General features: G+C 40.1%; 1 protein-coding gene and 1 long non-coding RNA gene across 3 annotated transcripts in view; one reads left to right on the top strand and one right to left on the bottom strand.

Moving 5' to 3' along the window:
• SCIN (scinderin) overlaps positions 1–10,552 on the top strand; it is a 48,153-nt gene extending 37,601 nt beyond the window's left edge. For both annotated transcript variants that reach the window (XM_061356481.1, XM_061356482.1), the window contains exons 7-16: positions 274–362; positions 556–771; positions 1,951–2,072; positions 2,261–2,351; positions 4,823–4,993; positions 5,491–5,668; positions 6,149–6,270; positions 8,001–8,078; positions 9,283–9,343; positions 10,310–10,552. In XM_061356481.1, the coding sequence (XP_061212465.1) occupies positions 274–362; positions 556–771; positions 1,951–2,072; positions 2,261–2,351; positions 4,823–4,993; positions 5,491–5,668; positions 6,149–6,270; positions 8,001–8,078; positions 9,283–9,343; positions 10,310–10,443 (1,262 nt within the window). In that variant the 3' untranslated portion in view covers positions 10,444–10,552. The remainder of the gene's footprint in view (positions 1–273; positions 363–555; positions 772–1,950; positions 2,073–2,260; positions 2,352–4,822; positions 4,994–5,490; positions 5,669–6,148; positions 6,271–8,000; positions 8,079–9,282; positions 9,344–10,309) is intronic.
• A 1,542-nt stretch (positions 10,553–12,094) lies between these two features.
• On the bottom strand, positions 12,095–13,989 carry LOC133213885 (uncharacterized). The gene is made up of 2 exons (XR_009725925.1): positions 13,630–13,989; positions 12,095–13,548 (listed from the first exon to the last, which is right to left on the bottom strand). It is a non-coding gene; the product is annotated as an uncharacterized LOC133213885 (long non-coding RNA).
• Between the last annotated feature and the right edge of the window lie 11,331 nt (positions 13,990–25,320).

The raw sequence follows: 25,320 nt of genomic DNA, 5'->3' as shown, positions 1-25,320 counted from the left end.
GCATTATTTTGGTAGAGGCCCACACTCGAAGAAAAAATAAAATCATTGTAATGTCCCCATTTTTATTTTTATTTTAGCTGTTTTCAAAGCTGCTGTTTTGGCCATTCAGCTTATGTGTGAGTCTTCTTGCTCATGCTATGTCCAGCATTTGTGTTTGTTCAAGGCTGAGGCAAGAGCAATGTCAGAGAACCTGGCTCAAGGACATCTTGTTTTTGCAGGATCTGTGAGCTCATTATGCTTTCCCACGTATTGTTATCCTTCTGTTTTAACCAGGCAAAGATGCTAACCCACAAGAGAGAAAAGCTGCCATGAAGAATGCTGAACAATTCATACAGCAGATGAATTATCCTGCCAACACACAGGTGCGATCTATTTATAAGATGATACCAGGAAAACATGAGCTCTGTTTAAAGCTTTGGTTTTAAATCAGCAAAAAATATTTTAAGGGCTGGTAAGACGTAAGGGCAATATTTCACTGACAAGTAACTCAGAAAAGTTTCTGTTTGAGTGTCAGTTTTGTTTTCCTTCCATTTCATGTGTCTTGCTTCATTTCAGATTCAAGTCTTTCCAGAAGGAGGTGAAACGCCAATTTTCAAACAATTTTTCAAAGACTGGAAGGATAAAGATCAAAGTGATGGCTTTGGCAAAGTGTATGTCACAGAGAGAGTGGCTAAAATTGAGCAGATTGAATTTGATGCTACCAAGTTACATGAGTCTCCACAAATGGCTGCCCAGCACAACATGGTTGATGATGGTTCAGGGAAAGTAGAGGTAATTTTTGTGTTGTGTTAAATTGCATCCCACCTACCCAGCGTAGTCTGTTACGTGTAGTGGGATAAGCTGCTATGCTATGTTTTGCCATTTACACTGTTGCATAGAGTAATGCTACATTAGGGGCAGTGTTACTTCTATCATCAGAAAAGACACTTTGAAGTAGAAATTGAATCTATACACAATACCTGTTAAAGATGTACTTTAAATATGATCCTTAGCCTAAGGAAAGACTTCTGGCTTATATCAGCTTGAAATCTGGAATGGGAAGACATGCCCTTGGAGTAAAAAAATTCAATTCTGTGTCTTTATGTATGTATTCAGTCTGCTTTCTAGAAGAACCTTCTTTGTCCCTGTTGTGTTTCTCAGGTAGCCTGGATTTGGAGAGAAAAAATGATTGTACAGTCTTTCTAAATCTATCCATATCCCACTGCAGGAATATCTTTGGACTACACAGGGCTGGTTTCCCATTTTAGCAACACAGCCTTTTATATACAGGTCTGCATGTTGGGATTCCAGAAGAAAAAGAAGAGACAAATACCTACAGTCTCATTGCTATGTTTTCTAGGTTTCTAGCGAGGTGTCCCTGCCCATGGCAGGGGGGTTGGAACTTGATGATCTTAACGTCCTTTCCAACCCTAACTATTCTATGATTCTATGATTCTATGGTCCATAGACTTAAGCCAAAGCAGCTTTGATCTGCAGCATTTTTTTATTTATAATTTTAGTAGTATGTTTTTGGAGAACAGTTGTTAACTGAACTGGGCTGTAATGAATCAAATAGGAAGAAATCTGCATAACAGTGTGCTCTCTGACTGCAATGTGCCTTTCCCAAGTGATATGGTAGTACTGTGATGAATCACAGTGTTGTGCCATTCATGTCATATTGTCATCTTAAGATCTTAAAGTAAGTTCAACATAGCATTATGAGATGATTATGTGGCATTAAAGCATCAGACAAAGAAAAGTGTACTGCATTGGCTTGTTGATGGTCATTATTCATTCATTCAGTGGGTGCAGGGTGTATAGATCTACTTCATGAAGAATCCTTCCTGGTTTTATTCCATAACACTTGGTAACAGAAACAAAGGTCACTCAAAGGGATGACACAGTGAATTGCTTCTTGCAGAGTCTCAGGATGAAGTGCAGCATACTCCAGTGATATCTCTGTTTCCCCAGATCTGGCGTGTGGAAAGCAGTGGCAGGGTTCCTGTGGGACCTGAAACTTACGGACAGTTCTATGGTGGCGACTGCTACATTATCCTCTACACTTACCCTAAAGGACAGATCATCTACACATGGTGTGTTTGGTTGGCTTTGCACAAACCTCCAGAATGTGGATATTATTTTATGCTGACTTTATGTCCTTTTCAGTAGAACCACATATAAATGCAAGATTGTTTACTGTGCATTTGTTATGCAGTATAAGTGCTGGATCATTTTGAAACTGGACTTAACCACTGTCTTTCTCTTTGCCTTTCTCTCTTAGGCAAGGAGCCCATGCTACAAAAGATGAACTGACTGCGTCTGCATTTCTGACTGTTCAGCTGGATAGGTTATTGAATGGTCAGGCTGTGCAGGTTATTGTCTTTTGGATAAAATTCAATACAGCATGCAAAATATACCAATTTCTATAAGAACTGAAAGGAGGAGGTAGTGTTTGAAGACTGGGAAAGTTAGCTGCTCATGATCTGTATAAGCCAAGCACCATGGGCTCCTTTTAAAGTCACTGGATATTCCCCATTTGAATCATTCTTTCTGAATGTAGATATTCAGAAGAACACAAATATAACACAGCCTAAAACTGCCTTTTCTTTCCTTTGACTTTCACTACCTAAAAATTAGGTTTTAGTCCTGCCTAGACTTACAGATGCTATACACGGTCAGCAGAGACCAGATAAGATCCTCCCAGAGCAACTCACCCTGAAGCAGCTGTCTGACAGGGTGATACCCCTGTGGGAGCTCCCCTGTCTCCTTTTGATTATGGAGGAAGCTGTCATGTTTAGCCAAGACAGGACACCTGACTTTTAGTGGGCCAAAACTAGGAGATATGAAAGCCACATGATGCTGAGCAACCTGGTCTAGTGGAAGGTGTCCCAGCCCATGGCAGGGGGTTTGGAACTAGATGATCTTTAAAGTCCCTTCCAAACCTCAGCATTCTATGGTTCTATGGTATGATGAACTGTGTGACAGCATCAGGCTTGTGCCTGCCTTACTGAGGAACATAACTTGGGTTTCCCATCCTGTAGTGCTTGCAGCTCCATGAAAGCAGGATACACACCCTCACTTGCAGAAGTGGGGTGTGCAAGGCAAGGTGCAGGACACTGACAGCTAACAGGTGTGAGGAGATAAGCTAGTCCTAGCATGACTAGGGTGTGTGATGTTCTTTCATCACTAGTGAGGAGTGGTGAGTAGGTGGAGAGGTGAGAGGTCTCCTCTTTTCACAGGAAAGCTAGAGCTGTAAGAAAACAAGGAACAGATTTTCTAGGCAGAGAGTTCTGTGATTGCCATTTTTTAATTACCAAAGTAAAAGGCTTCCCCACCCACTAAGGTACAGTTAATCTAGATGTCAGACTATGCTTTTAGCCATTAATCAGTAATGGTTTATGATTGAAATTATATTAAGGAGGGATTAGAACACTTCTAAGCAATTACTGCTTGGAATATTCCTAGCACGTGTTCTATATTTGGACGGAGTCCAGCAGAGTGTGGGCCAGCCTCATACCTAAGGCCAGTACTAATACTACAGTAATAATAATATTACTACTCTCAACTGCAATAGTAATGTGCTTAAAAACTCTTTATTAAAACTGAAGGAGATCCATCTCAGTGCAATGGACACAATACTTAAAAGCACTTTTAGCCTGAAATAAATTTAGGAATGTATATGTGTGTGTATATATGTATGTGTATATACACACGCAAATATGTGTGCATTTGTATGCACGTACATGGCTACCTAGATTATATTGCCTGTGCTTAACGTCTGTATTAGCATTATTTGAAGAGTTTACATGTACTACTTTGTGGTCACTAGATGGCATTACAGTACAAATGACTAAAACCCGTCATTTTTCCCTATTTGTTTTGCAAGAATGTTTCCTTCAGGTTTTTTTGTTGGCTTGTTTTATTTTGTTTGGTGATTAGTTTTTTTCCCCATCTGTAAAATCCTGCTGCAGTTTGGCATACACACAAGTGTATGTGTTCCAGGATATCCTCATCAGTCAGCTGCTGTTGTCTCTGAAGTAGAAACACTTGCTCCTGCTCCCCAGCATGACCAATGCTGTCCAGCTGCCTCAAGCCTCACCAGGCAGGGCTAAGGGGCTGGAGCTCTTCAATTCTCCTCTGTTGGCTATGCAGCATGCCTCGTTCCCTTTTTCCTCTTTCTTTCCAGGAGTGAAAGGCAGGTAGTCGCAGCTCTCCACCTTGACAGGTGGCACTGATACAAAGGAAGAATAAATAGTCGTATACAAATAACTTTTATCATACATTAACCTAAAAATATCTATTCTTCATAACTCAATTTTTTTTGAGATTGAAATAACATCTTTTGCATCCCTAATATAAGTTTGGTTTTGTCATCTACGTTACCTGCAAGATAGATTTATGCTCATCTTTTTCACCCTCTTGCAGATAAAATAAACATAGAAATAATGAACAGGATGAATACTCATTCTGTTCTGCTTAAGTACAAGGCACCTAAACTTCCACAGTAGTTCTTCAGTCACTCTATAAAATGCTATGAAATGACAATTCTTTTGAAAAAGAGTAGTTTTCTCATTACAGTAGATAGCAGCCATTTGAATCAGCTAAACATTACCTTAGAAGGTTGAATCTTTGTGTCAGCATGACTGACAAAAAAGTCTCACAAATGCTCTTAACTTTAATGTGTCTGGAACTATATCTTTACGTCTTCTCTGCTTGCCACTTCTCCCTCATGCTAACAAACTTCACATTATTGGCTAATATCCCCCCCGCTATTCAACAAAGACCAAAAATAACTACCTGCGTTCTTTTGTTTCTTTTATTGCATTTCTTTACATACGTACAGATTCGAGTCAGCCAAGGCAAAGAGCCTGCGCATTTACTGAGCTTGTTCAAAAACAAACCACTTATTGTCTACAAGGATGGGACATCCAGGAATGAAGGTCAGAAACCTGCTCCACCGACGCGACTCTTCCAAATCCGCAGGAACCTTGCAGCTATTACTAGGATTGCGGAGGTAAGGTCACCTGCTAGATAAATCAACTGCTCTCCATGGGAAATGGTATAGCTTCCATAGCCTCTCTGGCTAATCTTGTTGGGTAGTCGCATCTAATAGGAATGCAGAATTCCAAATCAAATCCACTGCCGTAAGTGACCAATCCATGTAATAAATCAAAGAGAATATGCTGTAACTGTCTGCAACCAATCTACAGCTTTCAGAGGCAACTGTAAGAAAACATGTAGTGAAGAGTCAGCTGACAAAGAATAGATAAGAATCAGCAACCCTTATGCGATAGTCTTTCCCACTGCCAAACAGTCCTAAGTTTTGCCATTCAAGTAGGTTCCTTGTCTCAGGTTAAGTTCTGTAACTTATATCAGTATAAATCTAGGGAAAATTTGAAGGGAAAAAGCATGGCTGATTAAGATCTATCTACACAGTTTATATAAGCATGCAAAATAGTGATTACATTATTTGAAAATATGAAGAATTAAACAGTTTCTTTTTTGATCTAGGTTGATGTTGATGCAGTCTCTCTAAACTCTAATGATGTCTTTGTTCTGAAACTGCCAAACAACTCTGGCTACACCTGGGTAGGAAAAGGATCAACCAAAGAAGAGGAACATGGAGCTCAGTACATTGCCAGCATTCTTAATAGCCAGACTGCTAAGATTAATGAAGGCCAGGAACCTGGTTAGTATGAGGCCACATGGTTGCTAATAGGTAGCTAAGAACACAGAGCACTGCATGGAAATACAGCCTAAATGGGGTTTTGTAATCATATATATTTTGTAGCCAGAATTATATGCTCACTTTTTCCCTTTTAAAATCCAACCTGACATTTACTATGGAGATCCATCCAGAACTGGCTGATGCATGAGCAGTGTGATGCCCTGGAAGTCTGCGGGACAGTAGTAGAAGCTGCAGAGGAATGTGGTCCTTTCTTTACTGCAAGTGCCTGGGAGGGGAGAAGGACATAGTGCGTTGCTCTTTCTAGGTCTGCAAGTGATATTTTCATGACTATTTTGTCAAACTGTGGGAAGAACTATAGAAAAATGTACTCATCTTTGAGACAGCACAGATATTGTTTGGGGATTCTTGAAATGTATCTAACAAGCTAAACCATCAAATATTAAATCCACTGCTGAATAAATTATATACTGTGTATTTCAGAGGAATTCTGGAAAGCACTTGGAGGTAAAAAAAAGTACCAGACATCATCACAACTCTTGACAAAGGCTGAAGATCACCCCCCTCGCCTGTATGGTTGTTCTAACAAGACTGGCAGATTTATTGTGAGTATATGAGGGATACTTTTTTCTCTGTTTAATTGTATAGTTTCTGGTATGTTTTGCATTGGGAATCATCAGTCATTAAATGAATCTGGGGATCTGGCTTAGTTAGCTGTGCTTGACAAGAGCTTGAGAATTGATGTTTCATGCTTTAAATCAATCCAAATGCAATGGATGGACAGAATAATGAATAATGCAGAAGTCTGCACACAGAGCCTGCTCCAGCCAGGGACTAGAGGCCTGCAGATGCAAAATGATGAGGTATTTGCCCAGTTGAAAGCAACAGTGTTCTTGCAGAGCATTGCCAGACTGCTTTCACTGAGAAAGTGCAGGTGAGTGCCTTGCCTCTTAATGTGTTTGATAGTGGTAGTGAGGAAATGTTCCTTGCCAAAAATCCCTAGCAGTCTGATTTTTTCCATAGCGATTTAAGACATGAAATTATGCATCTGAGGTATAAACCTATGCTTAAGAGGTAGGAATACCTAGTTCCTTAGCAGAAATACCCAAAAGTGGGCACTGTGTATTAAGCCTGTGATTCAGGTTTTACTACTGTATTCTGGGAGGGCAACACTGTGTCACTCTCTGGCACGGATCTACTAATTTTTAGGTAGGGGACATAGTTTGCCACCATCTCTGCAGTCTCCATAAAATACAGCCCATTCATTTGAAGAGGGATAAAACAAGTAGGAACTTTTACTAAGGATTACTTTTTAATAAGGGTAGTAAAGTGTATTCTCCTAGCAAGCTTCTAAAACACTCCTGTGAAATACAGGAGCAAATCTCTCCGTAAATAGTGTTCTGGCAGCTGTGCACTTGTTTGGTTTTTGTTTTAAATTACCTCCAAATTCTGTGAAATCCCCTCTTTCCTGAAGCATTTCTCTAGTTAACAGAATCATCACTGTTAGAGCTCACCAGAAGAGGTAGGTCAGATCACTCTGACCTTCTGGCACTGTAACTAGGGTGGAGAAAAGGAGTGTCTTTTGCACCATCTGCTCACTGTCTCTTCAGCACTCCTACATGACCAAGCATAGCCACACCCTTGACAGTTCTTTAAAAGTAGAGGGCTGACCACTAGCTACGTTGCTATCTCTCTTTCTCACACAGAATAGTGCTAAACTGCTTTCCTATCTGCCTGCGCGTCCTTGGAAGAAGCAAACAGTCTGCATTTCCTCTGGGGACTAAGCCTTGAGATGCCTTAGTCAACTATAATATCCCAGTGTCAAGTGACTGGAAAACATGCGTGGGTGTGTATTTCATCACTGAGCTCACCCACTGCAGACCAATGCAGTTTCTTTCCCTTATTAATGAATGTAAGCTGCAGAAATACATCAGGTGGGATCAGCTGATTGATTTGCTTGGTACAAGGTGCTCTATGGGAATTTCCCTGTGGCCGCCTTCTGTCAGACCTCAGTCCCAACTTAACAACAGTCAGAATTACAATGTAAACCTCTGCCCCCCTTGAGGATATCCTATCAATCCTGACAAACTTTGAGCTGATTTTATAGGATATGCAATTATGTGATTTGTTTCCTTTCAGAGAAACACCCTTGACACATTCATCAAATCAGTTTAGGTCTTGATCCTTTAGAAGCAAAAAGAATTGCGCAACAGCTTCTAGCCTTATCCTCTTAAAAGTATCTTTGGTCTGTGCAAAATCAAAATATCTTGATAAATTATGGAAAAAAAAAACAAAAAAACCAAAAACCCAAACCAAAGCATAATGTCCTTTTCAGATCGAGGAGGTACCAGGAGAATTCACTCAGGACGATTTGGCTGAAGATGATGTTATGTTGCTGGATGCTTGGGAGCAGGTAAGCTGTGTTCTTGACCACTGCTTTTCATGGTAACAAGGATAATTTATTCCTTATCACTTAGATCATAAGATGGGAAGAAAAATAATCTTTTGAGAATGGAAGAGGGTTTGTTTTCTTTACATTATACCAGAGGGAGCTACATTTTTTGAGCTACGTGATGTGCTACTGTGAACACACAGGAGTGATTTTCCAAGCATCATGTAGGATCGTGGCAGGCACTCCCCATTAAAACCAATGGACACTGCAAGAGTATGAGCCCCTGAAAGGCTCTCAATAATGTTCTTGACTTTATCAATAAAGTTTATTGATTTAAAAAACTGAAAGTTATTGCATAAAAGGTATTCAGAAGCCACAAAATCCATTTAGCAGCAGCACCTACAAAAGGTTTTATTAGAGAAGGGGACAAAGACTAATTCCTTACACAGTTTTCTTCAGACGAACTGAGTGGAGGTTGGCAGAAACAATCTGTCATTTTTTCAGGTTCACTGAAAACTGAGAATGTTGAGAGCTTTTTGGATGACTTGTAAACTTACTTGGGGGTGCATAGAGCACATCTGTTTCTTACAGTATATTCTCTACCCTTCCTCTTTCCTTGGAGGAAAGTGGGGAGGAAGCCACAGATCCCATGCTTTATTTGTGCTCTTCAGCCTAATTCTTATGGAAAAAAAGGCTGAGGTTTTTGGAAATGAGGAGGAAAGTCCAAGGTTCACGTATGAAGGAGTGATGCCACAAGGTGGGTGGAAGAGCTGGATGGAAAGTAGCTGGGACACAGTGACTCAGGGAAAAAGGAAGGAAGTCCGAGACACATAGCTGGACTCCAAAAGGATCTTTGACAGGAAAAAAAAACCCAACCAACCAAACAACTAAGTGGGGACTGCAGACTGAGGCTTCTGATTTCCTTGCGAGACTAGTTCTACCCTCTGAAATCTCACCACTCTCTTGACACTGGAAGTATGGACCTTTATGCACTGTGGTGAAGGGAACTTGTAATTACATCTTCTGTGGATTTTGGAGAATAGAACTACAATCTCTTGCAAGGGAAAAAAATAGTATCAGTTGTGGTTTGTGACAGCTGTATTTCTGTGCAGTCTTTTTATAGTGTATATTCTTTCTCCTGGTGGAATCAACTGTTTTGTACTTTGCCTGCTGTATGCAACATCCTTGTAACAACATGGGGGCTACCTCTTTCCTCTGTTTGCAGGTTTTTGTCTGGATTGGGAAGGATGCTAATGAAATTGAGCAACAGGAATCCGTTAAATCTGGTAAGTCAAATCAATTTGGAAGACTTTTGAGTGAAGTAGAATCAATATTACTTAAAGAAGTGAAAAAGATGATTTAGAAGAAATCTAATTATGTTTACAGTGTTTAAAGGAATTACTGAGCTTATTAGGATTTAATCCTGAAGAAAATTATTTTCTCCTTCAAATGTGCTTTAAAACTAATTTTATCTTTATTATCTGTAAGCATATGAAGGATAAAATTAATCAAGATAGTATTATTAGGCTGCAGAGCTTTTTAAAGAACATATAGGAGAGCTCCATGAAAAGAAACTACACTGAGAAGAGAAAGAATTGAAAAGGAGATAACTACTGAGCTGTGCCCTATACTAATTTATATAGTCAAAGGCATGCCAACAAATCCTCAAGTCCTTCCCCTGCCACTGTTCACTGAGCTTAAATTAGGAGGAGGAAATTCCAACTACAGAACAAAGCAAGACAACTCATATGGAGTGCACCTCCTTGGAAAGTCAGATATTCTCTCTGGTGTGATTTCACATAGCTGAGCTCTTCTGACAAAGTTTGTGCTAAAAACGCTTGCAGGTATTTCCCTGGAGCATCTGGGGTTACCTGACTGTGTTTGTGATCTGTGTGGATGTCACATTGTGATGTTAGGGGAAACTATACTGGCTTTTACATAAGCAAAGCAGGAACGAAGCTTGTGCATCTACACAGCACTAGCAGATTTCTCTCCTATTCAGGAGCCAAAACCCAGGTGTATGGCAATGAACTGATCAAAGCAACAATCCCTCTGTTTCAGCCTTGTGGAAAATTCCTTCACTGGCAGCTGGGAGAAATCAGTAATTACCTGAACATTTCATTGCCTTTGAAAGAATTTAATTGAATACTGTGTTATAGTAGCCCTGGGTTCTTTCACTAGGGCTTTTAATGTGTTTCTTATACCAAAGGAATGAACTAATATATTACATGTTATATTTCCTCTGGTTTTAGCCAAACGCTATATTGAAACAGATCCTTCTGGCAGAGACAAGAGGACCTCCATTGTCATTGTGAAGCAGGGGCATGAACCCCCAACTTTCACAGGCTGGTTCCTGGCATGGGACTCCAACAAGTGGAAGAACTGATCTACAAAGGAGGCTCCAGCTTCAAGCCAAAGAATGATCAGAGCCCAGTTACTTTCTGGCATCTTTAGGCATAAGCTTATGCAACAATATAACCCCCATGTTGATACGCTTTCCTGAGGTTTGGTGTCTTTCTGTGGATAAGGTAGAAATTGTTGGTACTGGAAAAGATAAATAATAATTGAAAACTTGTCAAATGGGGTGAGTGGGACTTTTCTTGTAGTAAATGGTGGAAAGTGCTGACAATGCTTTGTTTAACCTATTGATTCTTCAAACAGAAGCTGTGGGTCAGTTTATTTTAATGGGCTAAAATGGACTACAATTTGCCTTCACTTGAAAATCTAAACTAATCTAAACTAATGCCACAGAAATTCCTTTAGATCAAGGTCAGCGTAACAGTGTGCAGAATTTGGCCTGATAAAGCATTAATTTTACATCTTTTGTAAAACATTAATTTACATCTTTTGCAAGTTTAGGACTAGACCTGGTTTACTTATTAGGCCAAAGTATTGCCACACTCACTCAGGTAAAATTTCAGATGATGCCTAATCCAGAGGGGGAGATGTGTCTTATGGGGGACAAATAAGGGGTGGGTATTTTGAGAAAGCTGTGCTTGACCTGTTTGTCTTTTTAGTACAAATATATATTTGGAGCTTTGGACTGAATGGCTGTAAGAATATAGTCAACGAAGGGGATTTTTAGGGACTGTCTAGCTCATTGTAGTGAATTTCTTTAGATTATCTCTGGGAACCACCTCCAGCTCCAGCAGGTCTTTTCAACCAAAGCTCTTAAACACATTCCTAGAGCACTAGTGCTTCTATGTGGAAGCAGAAGAAGTGACAGCTTCAAAATACGTACTCTGCCTTAAACCACACTGAACTTAAGCCATGCTTTGTCTCAGTTGCCTTACTCAGCAGTACTCGGTACTTTTCCAGCATGCAGACTGCTCACCTTGTCAGGTGCAGGATGTGTTTCCAAGTACATCAAGCATGAGGAAACCCCTTGTTCTAATAGCGTTCCACATCCTGGGAATTTGAAGTGTGAGTGCACACCGTAAAATATAGACTTTTTCCTCAGACAGTTTTTTGGGCTTTTTTTATTCTGGTGAATTTAAGAGTACATTTTCAAAGTGTTTTTTATTTGTAATTTAGTTAAAAGAGTCTACATAATTACAAGTGGGAAAAATTCTGCTTGAAATCATTAGTGCTGCTATATCTTACCCTATAATGCTTGTTTTAAACAACAGTTTGTACAGTTTTATATTATGTCAATGTGGCTTATTAATGAAGGCATTTCAGTGGTTTTATTACTCTTGTAAGCTAAGGTGGAAAGTGAAATTTAAGACACTTTTGTATTTTAACATGATTGATTTTGAATCTGGGTAATGCAAAAGACTGAATTTAGTCTGAGCTTATAATCAATATCAATGACTAATTGTGAAGCTAAGAGATCAGTTACAGGAGTTTGTTAGCTTTCAACACTTGTCTAAATTTCTGCTGATATAACTGGGCTGTATCTGAGTGCATTTTCATTTAAAATAAAATTATAAAAAACAGTATTCTCTTTGCTAAGCTGATCTTCCTCTCTCTGACATCTTGTTGCTTCCACTGATAGCTAGCAAAACTTCCTAAAAATCCCAGTAGGTACCTTTCTCTTTAGATGGACCATGCAATGAGAAGTTATTTGGTTTCACTTTGATGCTATTTTACCCAATGTAGCATTAACTCTTCCCAACACCTTCAAATGTACAAATGTGAGTGAAAATCATGGGACTGGGTGCTTGTTACCTTGGGATTTCACCTTTAAGAAAAACTACCATTGTTGCTATAAAACTCTTTGGCTTTGTAACTTTCTGCTTGCAAAAATGATTGTCTATGAGAGTATTTGATAAACCAGGAGGAAATAGGTGTATGTCTGTTTTTAAAAGATAGGTCTTACTTTATGTTTGTGAGAGTGGGTAGGATGTCCTCTCCTGCTGAAGGAACACAAGACCTTTTCTGTTCTTCAGCTACTGCGCTTCATGCAGCCACTGGGCAGCCTGTAATTATCTGATGGTTGTATTTGAGACATACATATGATTCTTCTCATTTTTTAAAAGTAACAGTTATAGTAGCTACTTAATCAAGGATTAGACAAGATTTGTCCTCCTTGTACATAACCATCTTCTGGAACACTGTGGGCTCTGAACTGATGCAGTCTGCCAGCATATTCTGCAGCACTGTGAAAGACTTTTCTGTTCAGACAGAGGAGCTTTTGTGGTCTCCTGGCCTCGGCATTTGAATTTACAATATATTGTACTGGCACGTCGATTACTAATGTTGAGAAGAGCATTGAAAGCTCATAACGGACCAGTGTTCTGCACTGGGCTTTAAGCACAACAGCTGCTAGCAACATTGTTCTTGGGTTTACTTGCTACAGAGGAAGTTTATTTTTCATACATATATGTGCAGTACACACAAAGATGTATTTATTTCTCTCTCTGAAGAAGGAGAGGGAGGGAGAACAGACAGGATAGACTATGAGTGCTTGGAATTATTAAAGATTAAGCTGTTTTCAAGAAAATATTAAAGCATGTAACTTTACGAATATATATAGCAAACCTATCTCTCTTTTTTCAGAATAAATAAAAAGTACAGATGTATAAATCTCAGTCAAGAATAAGCTATTTCTTGCATCATCATCACACAGTAATAATATATATCCACTCTATTTGTAATGGCAAAATTAAACCCTGAATTAGCAGTTTCATTATGCTACCAAACAACAGGCATTGATATGTTCTCTTGATTGTAAATATAGCATCATTTTTCTCTTTGTTTTATAGAATTTCATTGCAGCACAAAAATATTAGGAATCCTTGGAGACAACAGGACATTGTAATACTATATAGTATTGGTAGTTTACATAAAATAGCATAATGTTAAAATATAACTACAGATTGTACATAGGAGAGGAGCCAGCCTCTGGAATCACTGCTTTAATATCTATTTTGACCATAGCACATAGTACTACCCAGCATCAGATCTGCTATAAATGGTCATGTTAAATGCAGCTAAATTCAATTGAACAGCTTGATCTCTTGCCAGTTCAGACACACATAGGCTTCACCTGCAACAACAAGAAAATGATCAAGACAGTAGATGGTGGGATTGTAGTACTGTCCCTCGCAGGAGAACTAAGGAATCATACAGGAAATAATTTGCTGGCTGGACTGTAGACTGAGACATCTCTATAGACTACAGGAACACTTCTTGTTATAAACTCTTCAATCTCCTTGTAGTCTTCATTTTTACTGGATCTAAAAAAGAGAAGAAAAAGAAAAAAGAAAAAAAAAAAAAAAAACCCAAACCAAAAACCCAAAGAAAGAAAAAGGCCAAAACAAGCCCATTATTTCCATGGACTGAAGTTGAAGCTTTACTTCAGAATACAACTGCTCCCTCAGTGTCCCACTGAACTTGTGCCTTTGTGGCTTAATTGAGCCAAGTGTAAGTATATAAGACAAAAATAATTATCTCATAAAATCAGAGTTAGATAATACTTTAATATGATGACTTTCCAAGTCCTTGCTTTTTCTTTTTCCTTTTTTTGTTTTCTTTAGATACAGTAATAGTACACATTTCCCCCCTTATGGCTGGGACTTTTGCTGCTAAAATCAAAAGAACTTCTGATTTAATGGGAAACACTATCAGATCTTTAATCTACTACACATCCTTAATTTCTCATTATATGCTCTCTAGACTGGCCTAAAGTTACTTTGACCTCCTCTGACCATTAACACGTTACCTTATGCTAAAAACCAATAAACTACATTCTCTTCAATTAAAACTTCTGAGGTGCAAGAGGGAGAAGGGCATACCAATGGGAATTGGGAGGCCTGTCATGTGCCCTTCTCCCCCTGCATGTCATTTTCCTCTTTGTATTAAAAAATATTTGCATTACAAGAAAAGGAAAAATGGCTGTCCTTATAGAACAGAATTTTTATTTCCCTTCTAAAGAATAGCAAACTGAATTATTTCAGAGAAGCAAACAGAAGGGGAGTCAGCCTGTACCAAGATTCTTCCTAAGTGCATCCACACTTCCACCCTGCTCAAAAGGATGTTATAAGCATACTGAGATCCCAAAGACTGTACTTTTAACCAGCATGTTTAATCAGTCAGCAGTGAAACGTGGGTCTCTGTGTAAAGGAAATGAAAGCCTCAAGTGAAAACCAGTAATTTTTATTGTTTGTTAGACTACAGATTATTAGCTTAGAAAATTACCTGGACAGGGGCAAATAAAGCCAGTGAAGGTGTGTGCAATGCTTCTTTGGGAATATATCAGGAAACCAGGAAGTGAGGCTGGGACAATCTGGACAGTATCCCACCACAAGGCCCAGAGACAAGCACATTTCCTTTAGCATCTTTTGGGTTTTTTTTATGCTTTGGTTATTCTAACAAAGCCTTTTGACCAGTAACAGAAGAGCACAGCTGTCCCTCCTGTTCTTTAACACGTTTCACAGACGTAGCTCACAGAGTGATTTCACAGCAATATTAACATCAAGGCTGAATACAATGAGGCGATTTTCACATCATTAACCTGACAGTTCACCATGCTTTGTGTTGTGTGATACCATTCCTACAGAAGAACCAGCTACCGCAGCTATCCTGATAGAAATAGACCATTGCTAGGAGGAACGTAAGGCAAATTGCCCTCCTCCAGGCTTAGATTTTTACAGAGGTGGCTCAGAAAGTCACAGGTCTCCTGAGTACTGCTGCTGAGTACCCATTTAACCAGCTGAGTGGGGCCGTAAGTGCCAGACATTGGTGTCCTTTTGGTGCCAGAGATTGCTGTCCTTACCACCACTAACCAGTTGCTCTCCTACCATGTTTGGGTGAGAATGAGTTGTTGCAGCAGGGAGAAGAGACAGGAGTGGCAGTAAAAGTCTTATCAGCAAGGACAACAGACAAGAAGCCCACTGACAATCCCTTACTTTCTTGCTAGATAGTCCCACTCAACAGTAGGTGTCTTGCACACCTGCTGCTGCAGACTCTGTCACAGCCTGGCATGTGCAGATGCACTTCAGCAGCCACTAGCTACACATCCCATATGTGAATTCCCAAAGCTCAGAGTGATCTTTCTTAAGATTGTGTGAGGAAAGGTGATTGAAATTTGTCCTGTATTTAAGCAGCAAACAAGGACTCTGCTAACCTGCATTTCCTGTGGCCTATGCACCCTTGTGTAACCTGAAGTAAATCACTGAATTTCAGTGCTTCTATTCTCCACCTATTAAATGAGGATTTTATTTTTTTTTTTTCTTTTCCTTATTTATTTAAGCTGTGCTGTCTTATACTTTGAGTTTGTACAGCGCTTGACCTAGTGAAGTCACTTCTCAACACTGTCATCCTGCACGTACTTGCTCAGAATCCAGACAGCTGCCAGGGTTATTAATGCCAAGCTGCACAGGCTTGCTAAGGGCAAGATGAGACAATGAGACAAAAGTGATGTCTTGGAGAGTTGCTGAAACGTGTGGATCGCCACCAACAGTGACATTGGGGCAGGAGCCAGCTCAGCTGAGAAGTAAAGCTTTTATGATATAGAATCATAGGATAGTTAGGGTTGGAAAGGACCTTAAGATCATCTAGTTCCAAGTCCCCTGCCATGGGCAGGGACACCTCACACTAAACTAAGCAAAAATACACACACTCCCCAAGCACAAGGTTTGGGGTTGCTTTGTCAAGAGCACTCCCTAAGCTGTAACTCTAGGTGTATGTGCATCAGGTTCAAAAGAATTCCTCTTCAGATCAGGAGCAGCTGCTCTGGGCATAGTAATTGTGAGGGGAAGACAAGGCTCTGCTGTGTTTACAAAGGAGCAGCAAAATCCTCAGGTGCCACTTTACTCTAACCTGAAGAGTGAGAACATCTGCTTTTGAAAGGTATGTCAACTTGTCTGATCTCCTATGTCCTCACATTTTTCTGCTGCTGTTGTTAAAGACATGAACCCTCTCTGCAGTACAGCTCATTTTGTTTCTAGCAAGTGGTATTTTCTGGGTGCCTCAAGGACTGGGGCTGTTGGCAGTTTATTAGATCTTTCTTTTTTCATGCTGGATTATACTGGGTAATAGATATCCACTGACATGGCTTCAGTCAGGAGGCTGGGTGTGAGGGGTCCTGTCCACAGTAAAGTATATGAACCAAAAGGACTAAAAAGTACCTGCTGGCTACAGATGGAAGGATGAAGATAATTACTGAATATCTTGTTCAGTTTGAGGCTTTGGTTTTGCATTTTAGTGATATCTCCACTCTTGAAGTGTCTGTTGGTTGCTGGTTTTACATAAAAGGAAGAATTTCATAGTTCTGTAACAGCAAAATCTTGGAGCTAGGAACTCTGTGGTGACTGCTAATGGCTATCGTTTTATCTCAACGCTGAGTAACCACAGCTCTGAAAAAACACAGAAAGATATATAAGTTTTATGTGCTAGACTGCTGGGCCTTCAATAAATCCTCAGCAAGGATTCAAAGATCAGTGATTTGAAGGGAGTGCAGTGATGCTCACCTAAAAAGCCCTCTATCTGGCATTGTACTGAGATGAAAGACTGCAGATGTTGGTGTCCCTAAACAAAAGGGCTGGGCTCTGAAGTGGGACACAGCAGGTAGGACCTCTAAGACTTAATAACAGGCTTTCACAGAATGACCTATGGTTTCAGAGGCCTTCCATCATTAAAATAGGGGGAATGGATGCTACTCTGTCCTCTTTAAAGCTTTCTGATGCTTCCTTTGAAGATTCAGATTGGGGCTGCATGTATTCACAAACAGTAAGCATCATATATCTATCATATTATTTACCATCTTAAATCTAAAGACTTCAAAGCCTGAAGAATTTCCGAAATAGTTCCTTTCCGCTTACAGTGTGTCCATGCTTATTTTTTCCGTACATAAAGAGGTATTCTTTGTTTTATTTTCTTTTTATAACCCATCAGCTTTGAATGGAATAAGTAAATTGGGGGGAAAAAAAAAGATGTTTTTTATAGTATCCCACTGTTGCTTCTGCTTCCTAGAGTGTCTGGACTCTTAATCTGTCCTGCCCTGGTAGAGGTGTAAAGGCCTTCAAAGACTGGGTGAAAACTGCAGAGTTTACCCTTGCAGAACTCGGAACTACTTGCAGCATTGTCTCCATTCAGTGGCGTTCAGGGATGTGATTAAAATCTCAGCTAAACAATCTGTTCCTAAATTTGTTTATCTGCCTCCCTTACTTTGTTTAAAACCTGCTAAGTAGCACGGCATGGCCATGAGAGGCAGAACAAGGGGAACTTACACTGTGATTAAAAGCTGTGATGTCAACATAAGGCTTAAAAATGTGCGCATTTAAAAATTAATATTTTGGCAGGGTTTTACATAAGTAGAGTTTGCAACTCGAGTGGCAACAGCTGTTAGGTGCCAGATTTTCTGAAAGGCTTCTACTCTTTTTCAATATTACGAAACTGGAATGTATAATGTGGTTTGTTTGAATCATATTCTCTGTGAGATGAAAGAAAAATGATTTTTCAGAGACAGCTTTTATAAGGTCTTCAAAGTGAGTTTACTGTTGTTTCCATCCAAAAATTGAAACCTAGGAGCGTGAAAGAAAGCTTTCTGCCTAGCATGCTCATGATCAGCTTTCAAATCAATTTTCAATTGACTTTGCTTTTAAACTTTAGCAAACAGCCCAATCTTGCATTCACTGAAGTAATTTTGAGATCTACTGGTAACATAACGACATAGTGAGCTGATAAAACTTCAAAATTCCAGACTACAGCTGAGCAGTAAGCTGAAAAAGCCATTCCCCACCCACACAACGTTTGTCTTCCCTGAAACCAAGTTCTTCCATCCTCCTCTCTTCTTTGGTTTGTTTCTTCCTCCTTTATTTCACCTAACCATAATACAAGCCTGTGAGCTCCTTGGGATAAGGGTTGGTTTTCCTTCTGCGATGTTCATACAGCACACAATTACAGACTCAGGTTTCTAACTGAAACTCTTAAGCATTGTGACTGGGAAGAATAATTACCCTGTTTTGTTTTGGGGTTTTCTTTTCTGAAGTTTTAGAAACTGCAACGAATATCCAGTACTTACATGAGTATCAGACGCCCACTGTGTCTCCACATAAGAGACTGAAACCTTCATGTGGCAGTTCAGGCTAACTGGTGAAACTGTTCACAGCCCTGGGGAAAAGAACTCTTTGGCTGCATTGAAGCTTTGTAGTTCTTATCACCTGCAGCCAAACAACTCTGGGCTTGAGAAAAATCCAGTCTAGAACACTTAGTTATGGTTCATATTTTGCTGACTGAAGTCTACTTTTAATACTAGAAATCAAAGCAAAAGAGTTATTTGTTCTTTCCACTGCCTCCTGCAAAGTGATTTTTCAGCACCCTTCTGTTCCAAAGTGGAATTTAATGTATTGGTCAAAATCCAAACATGTTCAGGGGCTGGATGCAACTGCCCCACACCTGGAAAACCTGCAGACCAGCATAGCTGCTATGGTTTGTGTGTGCTATATTTTGGAATGCTGTTGGCTTGGAAGAGCGGAAATTGCAAGTAAATCTAAGCTCATTAAAGTAATTATAAGTACACTTCAGTTCCGCTACCTGGCTAAAATTCTTAATAAATTCTTGCTTTCTTTAAAAAATTAAATTAAGCCCTCGCCCTGTACCTAGGGAGCCAGTTAGGTCTTTTTTTTTACGCATCTCAGGAAGAGATGTTCTCACAAAGCCAACAAGTAGCTATAATCCATACATGTTTGTTCTGTAGGTGACCAGGAATTACAAGGAGCACTCACAAGCTCCTGTTATTAGGAGTACTGATAAATCATGGAACAGAGGTTGGAGAACATAAACATCTCAGAAAGATGATAAATTACATTACAAAGTTACACTAGCTGTTGCCTCTGAACACTAAGCTCAAGGAGCCGTGATGTTATCATTATGATACCTACATTATACACTGAAGCAGAGACTTCAGATTTTTCAGAGCCCTTCTGGGATTTTAGGCATATCCCCTATAAAATGTTATTTCTATACACTGCAATCTCTGTGAAATCTTTTTTCTATCTCTGCTATGCCTTTTTTAAGGAGAGATGAGCAACTGAATTTGCTCTTCAAGGTGTGCACTTAATTTGATTTACACAAAGTAATTACAGATCAACAGCCTGCTGTTTTTTACAGTGTAGTGTAAGGGTGCCTTCACTCAGCTATTGCCAGGAGGGTCGGAGCACATCCAAGATCTGTGTGCACACTGAACATGTGCTCCCTGCCCCACCAGCCACAGGGACAAGCCAGTCCCTGCAGATCTGTGGGGTTTCAGCACTATGTCTCTTGAAACTGCCTGTGAAATTCTCTCGTTGCAGGTTTTAGTGTATTGTACTCGGCATTTAGGTATTTCATTAAATTGCATGCTAAATCTTACTCTGTGAACTCAGTGCTATACGCTTCCTGTGCTCACACCTCCTTTGGGGTGCATGCAGTACCTGAAGAACAAAGCATAGCTTTAAAGTAAGTAACTGTTGCAAGTGGATGGATTATTATGAAATGACTGGCTTTAATGAATGCTTCACCCCACAAGTCAGAAAGCCTCAGTCAGAACTTGCATCTCTCTCTCCACTACAATCAACTGAGATACAAATGGATAAAAAAATAAGCCTTCTCAGTTCTGATGTGCAAGGTGTGTCTGTTTATCTGATCTTTTACAATTCCAGCAAACCTCAGCACCCTCAGAAATGTTAAATACTCAGACAATATTTAGAAAATTCTTTAGAAAAGCAGGAATTTAATTGTACTTTTCTTTTTCCTTCATCGTTATTCTGTGCTAGTAATGATCACAGTATCGCAAACCAAACTGTTTTTGATACACTGCTACTATTTGCATTATTATTTGGATAGGTGGAAAATACCTTCACAATATTGAATCTAGCTGTGCAGGGACAAAATAAAACAGATGCTGCTCTTGTATTGAAATTGTAGTATTCTTAATCTGCTTGCAAACTGCTTCCGTTGCATAAGAGTGATATAGCTAAAAGTCGTGCAACCCTCTTCAAAGGAAGCATTGTGAGGAGATGGTGGCTGATACTGAACTCTCAGTTTGGTAGAATCTTAAACTGTTCAGAATAACGCTGGCATACAAAAAAGCTCTAAAGTGTCCATGGCTTTTATGGGGAAAAAATATCTCAGAGACTTTTTACAAGGGCATGTAGTGATAGGACAAGGGAGAATGGTTTTAAACTGACAGATTTAGATTATGTATTAGGAAGACGTTGCTCCCTGTGAGGGTGGTGAGGCAGTGGAACAGTCTGCCCAGAGATGCTGTGGCTGCCCCATCCCTGGCAGTGTTCAAAGGCAGGTTGGACGGGGCTTTGAGCAACCTGGTCTAGTGCAAGGTGTCCCTGCCCATGGCAGGGGGTTGGAACTGGATGAGCTTTAAGGTCCCTTCCAACCCAAACCATTTTGTGATTCTATGAAAAAATAAAGCTCTTGGAGCCAGTGCTGGAACTGGCAAGATTTTGAATAGCAGCATTGAGCAGCCCAGCATTCCCTGCAGAACAGTGTGGCTGACTCCAGTCAGTAGGGTTTTTCTTAAAAAAACAAACCCCAAAACAACAAAAATGGTGTCAAGCTCAGGGCAGGCAGGTGGAAGGTGAGGAACGTGTTGCTGTGGTGACAGTACAGATGTCTCTGATCAGTATAAAACCATTGAAGAATGTATGTTGGTCAAGATCCAGTATCACACACTGAACACTTGAATTTCTCATGGTTCAGAAGTCTTACTCATGCACTGAAGGATTTAAGTAGCAGGCATTTTTTCCATTTATTAAAGGAATATCTTTGCTGTTTATTTTTAGCGCCAGCTGCTTAGGGAACTAGGTAAGGAGACTGGAAACCAGGGGTACCTACAACAGTGATGATTTTTTCTACCCTTTCACTGCACCTTAACTAGTCTGGGCTGGAAGTTTGTGACTATAAACTTTGTTATCATATGAATCCTAGAATCAACTAGGTTAGAGAAGACCTTCAAGATCATTGAGCCAAACTGTTACCCTAGGACTGTCAAGCCCACCACTAAACTGTGTCACTAAGGGCAAACTTATCTCCCCTCATGGCTGACCCTCATGATCTCCAGCCACAGCCACCCCTTATCTGCCCCCCCCCAAGGGCCCCACACTATATAAGCTGCTGCCCCTTCCCCTCATGGCAACTCCTCATCTGCCCTTAAGATCTCCCCTCATGGCCACCCCTCACGGCCCATGGCTGCCCCTGCTTTCACCTCATGATCTCCCCTCACAACCGCCCCATCGCCCCCTTCATGATCTTCCCTCATGGCTGCCCATGCCCTCATCTCATGATCTCCCCTCACGGCTGCTCCTCTCCTGTCCCCTCACAATACCCCCTCTCTACTGCCCCTCCTCTCCCCTCATCATCTTCCCTTATGGCTACCCCTGCTCTCCCCTCACAATCTCTCTTCATCCCTCATGACTGCCTCTCCTGTCCCCTCACAATCTCCCCTCACCCCTCATGGCTGCCCCTCCTGTCCCCTCACTATCCCCCCCCACAGCTGCCTCTCTCTCTCCCTCCCACCGATCAAGTCTTCTCCGTTAATTAATTTTAACCCCAGGTTTACAGACACATTGCCTTGATGAAGGCAGTATGAAGACAGGATCTATGCTTAACCTTTATGAATCACATGCTGCTATTAAATGAACCATCAGTATGTTACAGGGGTTTGTGATACAAGTCCTTAATGCACAGATGCTGTTCCACCCAGCCTCAGGAAGAAGGTGCGCTGCTCACTCAATGGCGCAGCATGGACAGTTGTTGGACTGCTCCCTGTGCTCTGCATGCCTGGAGTCACCACCACTGCAGCCATCCTGTCAGCGGATGGTGCAACCAAAATTCACAGAACTTAGAAGGTGGAGATTATAATTTTGGTCACCCTGAGACAACACTTGCTCTGTCCGAATAAGAACATTTATGGGTTAGTACCACTGCTTTGCAGCTAACACACCTAGGCAGCGCTGAAGGTGCAGCTCAGTGTGGCTGTCAGTATGAAGGAGCAAGGCTTTTTGTTTGTTAGCCTGCTATATGGCATGATGTTTGCCATGAAAATGAAAGCAGTAAAATGTAAATGTTGGACTTCATGTGAAGGTATGTATGAAATGAGAATAGGTTTAATTAACTGGTCTAATAAGAGTGGCAAACTAACAGCAACTCCATCTCCTACCACTCTGAGCTTTGTTATTTTATTGTGAGGAAATAAATTAGATTTTCTACCTCCAACTACTTTTTAATAATCAAAGCAAAATAATTCATGCAGCTTGTAAGTTATCATACATAAATTCAGCATATGTGGCAAAGATGATAAAAGGCTTCTTTGCGCAAAACATTTTGTATGTCAATTTAAGAGATAGTCTTAAGAACAAAATTTCATGTGTTGCAATTTGTCAGCAATTTCATTGTTACAGCTTATTTTCAAGAGGGTTCTCAAAATCCATGGTGGGACTCCCACCTGGAACTTGATATTCTTAGGAGCATACAACATCTTCTGATATTTTTTTAGCTCTAGATCTGGAGTACAGCTGAAGAGGAGTAACTTCAATTTCTGAATGTACAACCAAGCTGAAGCTTACTGTAATAATGACCATTATTATTAGATGTACATTAATCATTATTACTCTAGTCTAGGCCTGCCGTGTTGTTCTACTGAAATGCAATTAATTTTCTCTTTCATACACATTGAGAAATCTGCTTGCTTTTCACATGGAGTCACAAGAATTGGTGCTGTGAGGCTGCCAACATGTCTCTTTCATGAAGACAGAGGTGCTGGGACTCCATCACTATATGCCAGCCTTCTGTAGCTGGCAGTGCACTGCCCTTTGCAGTAATTATATTTTCTTTATGACCATTCCTTTGTGGTTTACAACTGATTCAGCTCCATGATGCAGCTGGTTTCTTCCTCTCCTTTCTTCATTTATTTCTGTCCTTTGCTGATCTACAGTTCTGGCTGTAACCCTCTGCATCAGCAGTACATGGGATGTGGGTCATCTATCTTGTTTCACTTTTCATCTGATTTGCATGCTACTCACAATACATGGTGTTACTAAAAAATAGCTGCTAAGGTGAATAGCTATTGAACTGGATAATTAATGTCATTAGCCTGTTCTATGGAATTTATATTTAATCAGAACAAAAGGAGTATTGTGCTTATCTGGCCAAGGAAATTAAACCCACTGTCTTGGCTTTGGAAAGAATTTCTTTTATGCTGTGTATGCTTATTTCTCTTATGCTTATGTGCTTGTATAACCACAGTCATGCCTGCTGTAATAGAATTTAGCTTTAAAATGGCCAGCACTAAGCGAAAGCTCTGACACAGTGTCTTGCTAGAGTGAGTCTCTTGTGAAAGGCTAGCTTTTAATTTCCATTAATTTCTATTTCCATATGAAAGACAGTCCTTGTGAAGTACACGTGCAGCTTGCAAGTGGATGTTTGATGATCCTTTGCAGTTTTGTTGTTACCTGGGCACTGTGAGGTAGCTCTTGCAGTGCACAAGGTGATATGCATTAAAGGGTAACCTAAGGCTCTGCTGGGTAAAAATGGTAAAATTTTCTAGAGTTTTCACTTTCCACCCTATGCAGATTCTCTCTTGGTAACGCTTCAACCAGTTCCATGGTCCATACCTCTAATAAGATCTATCTAGTTTCGTATTTCAGGCCTGACCCTCCCAAACCTGCTTTGAACCAAAATTATCCCTGGACCATTTAGGAATTAAAAAAAAAAAATAATAATCCTATTTTATCATAATAAAGAAGCTGCATTTTATGCAAGTGCCGTTTCTTTGTCTTGAAACCCAAAGATTTGTTCCAAGCTACCTTTCCTGTGTGGAAAATATACATAGACTATATGTATGAAACGTATGTAGAAAATAATATATTACCATGTACCTTGGTAAATTGGTATCAAAGAAGAGAAGATTTTTAGCCTAGTGAAGCTGAAGTGGCAGTTGTTTTCAGGAGCTAAGGAATGCTGAGCCAGAAACAATTGAGAGCCATAGACAAGTTAGATAGGAAGTGAAAAAAACAGCTGTATGTGAAATAACCCAACACATAAATTAGACACCTCATTTTGCATTACAAAGTCTGCACGTGGCTCTAGGCTTTTCCCATTGTTTCCTCATACATGGATCATTCAGTTATTTTCACCTGTCATCTAGTAACAGCCCATTCCCCCCACTTAGCCACATACTTGAAAAGAAAGTTAGGAATACTTCTTACTGTACACCCCTTCATCCAGGACTTCTAAGGGATAATCAAAGCCTTGCTTCACCCTTACCTTCAATTATCAGAGGTTGAATGTGTCAGCTTTCTTGCACTCCCACTAATTTAGATACCATTACTCCCTTCATAACACCTGGAACACCTGCCTATTCTGCACGTTTGACTTCTAAAGTAGCATGAAGTGCATGGGAGGAGTTGATCAACTTGGATTGTTATTTAATAGCTGTTTTGCAGAAATGCCTACAGGCATTAATTAAGATCGAGGTGCTAAACACTAAGAAGACTTACACTGAAAAATAGTTCCTGCCCCAGAGAGTTCATAATTCACTTTATGGCAAGTTACAACAGGCAGATGAGATAAATTAACTGTAGAGAGGGAGAAAGAAGTAGTATAATCGACTTCTCCAAGCATTTTCTGGACAGTGTGGATCACTTTCTTATATATAACTGCAAATAGAAGTATGCTTATTTTGCTGAAGATAATAATTAGCTCTCTGATGTCATAGAACACTTCTTCCAAAGAAACACCTACATTCCTTCTCCACCTAGTGTATTCATGTTGGTTATGCTGTACTCTGTGTCCTTCGCTTTTCAAGGGCACCAAAATCTGT

The sequence above is a fragment of the Neopsephotus bourkii genome, unplaced genomic scaffold (assembly GCF_033783945.1).
Source record: "Neopsephotus bourkii isolate Nb327-2 ecotype Australia unplaced genomic scaffold, CSIRO-AGI_Nbou_v1 NB_855, whole genome shotgun sequence".
Lineage (NCBI taxonomy): Eukaryota > Metazoa > Chordata > Aves > Psittaciformes > Psittacidae > Neopsephotus > Neopsephotus bourkii.
The sequence above is the reverse complement of the archived record's forward strand: the minus strand, read 5'-3'. Positions and strand labels throughout refer to the sequence as shown.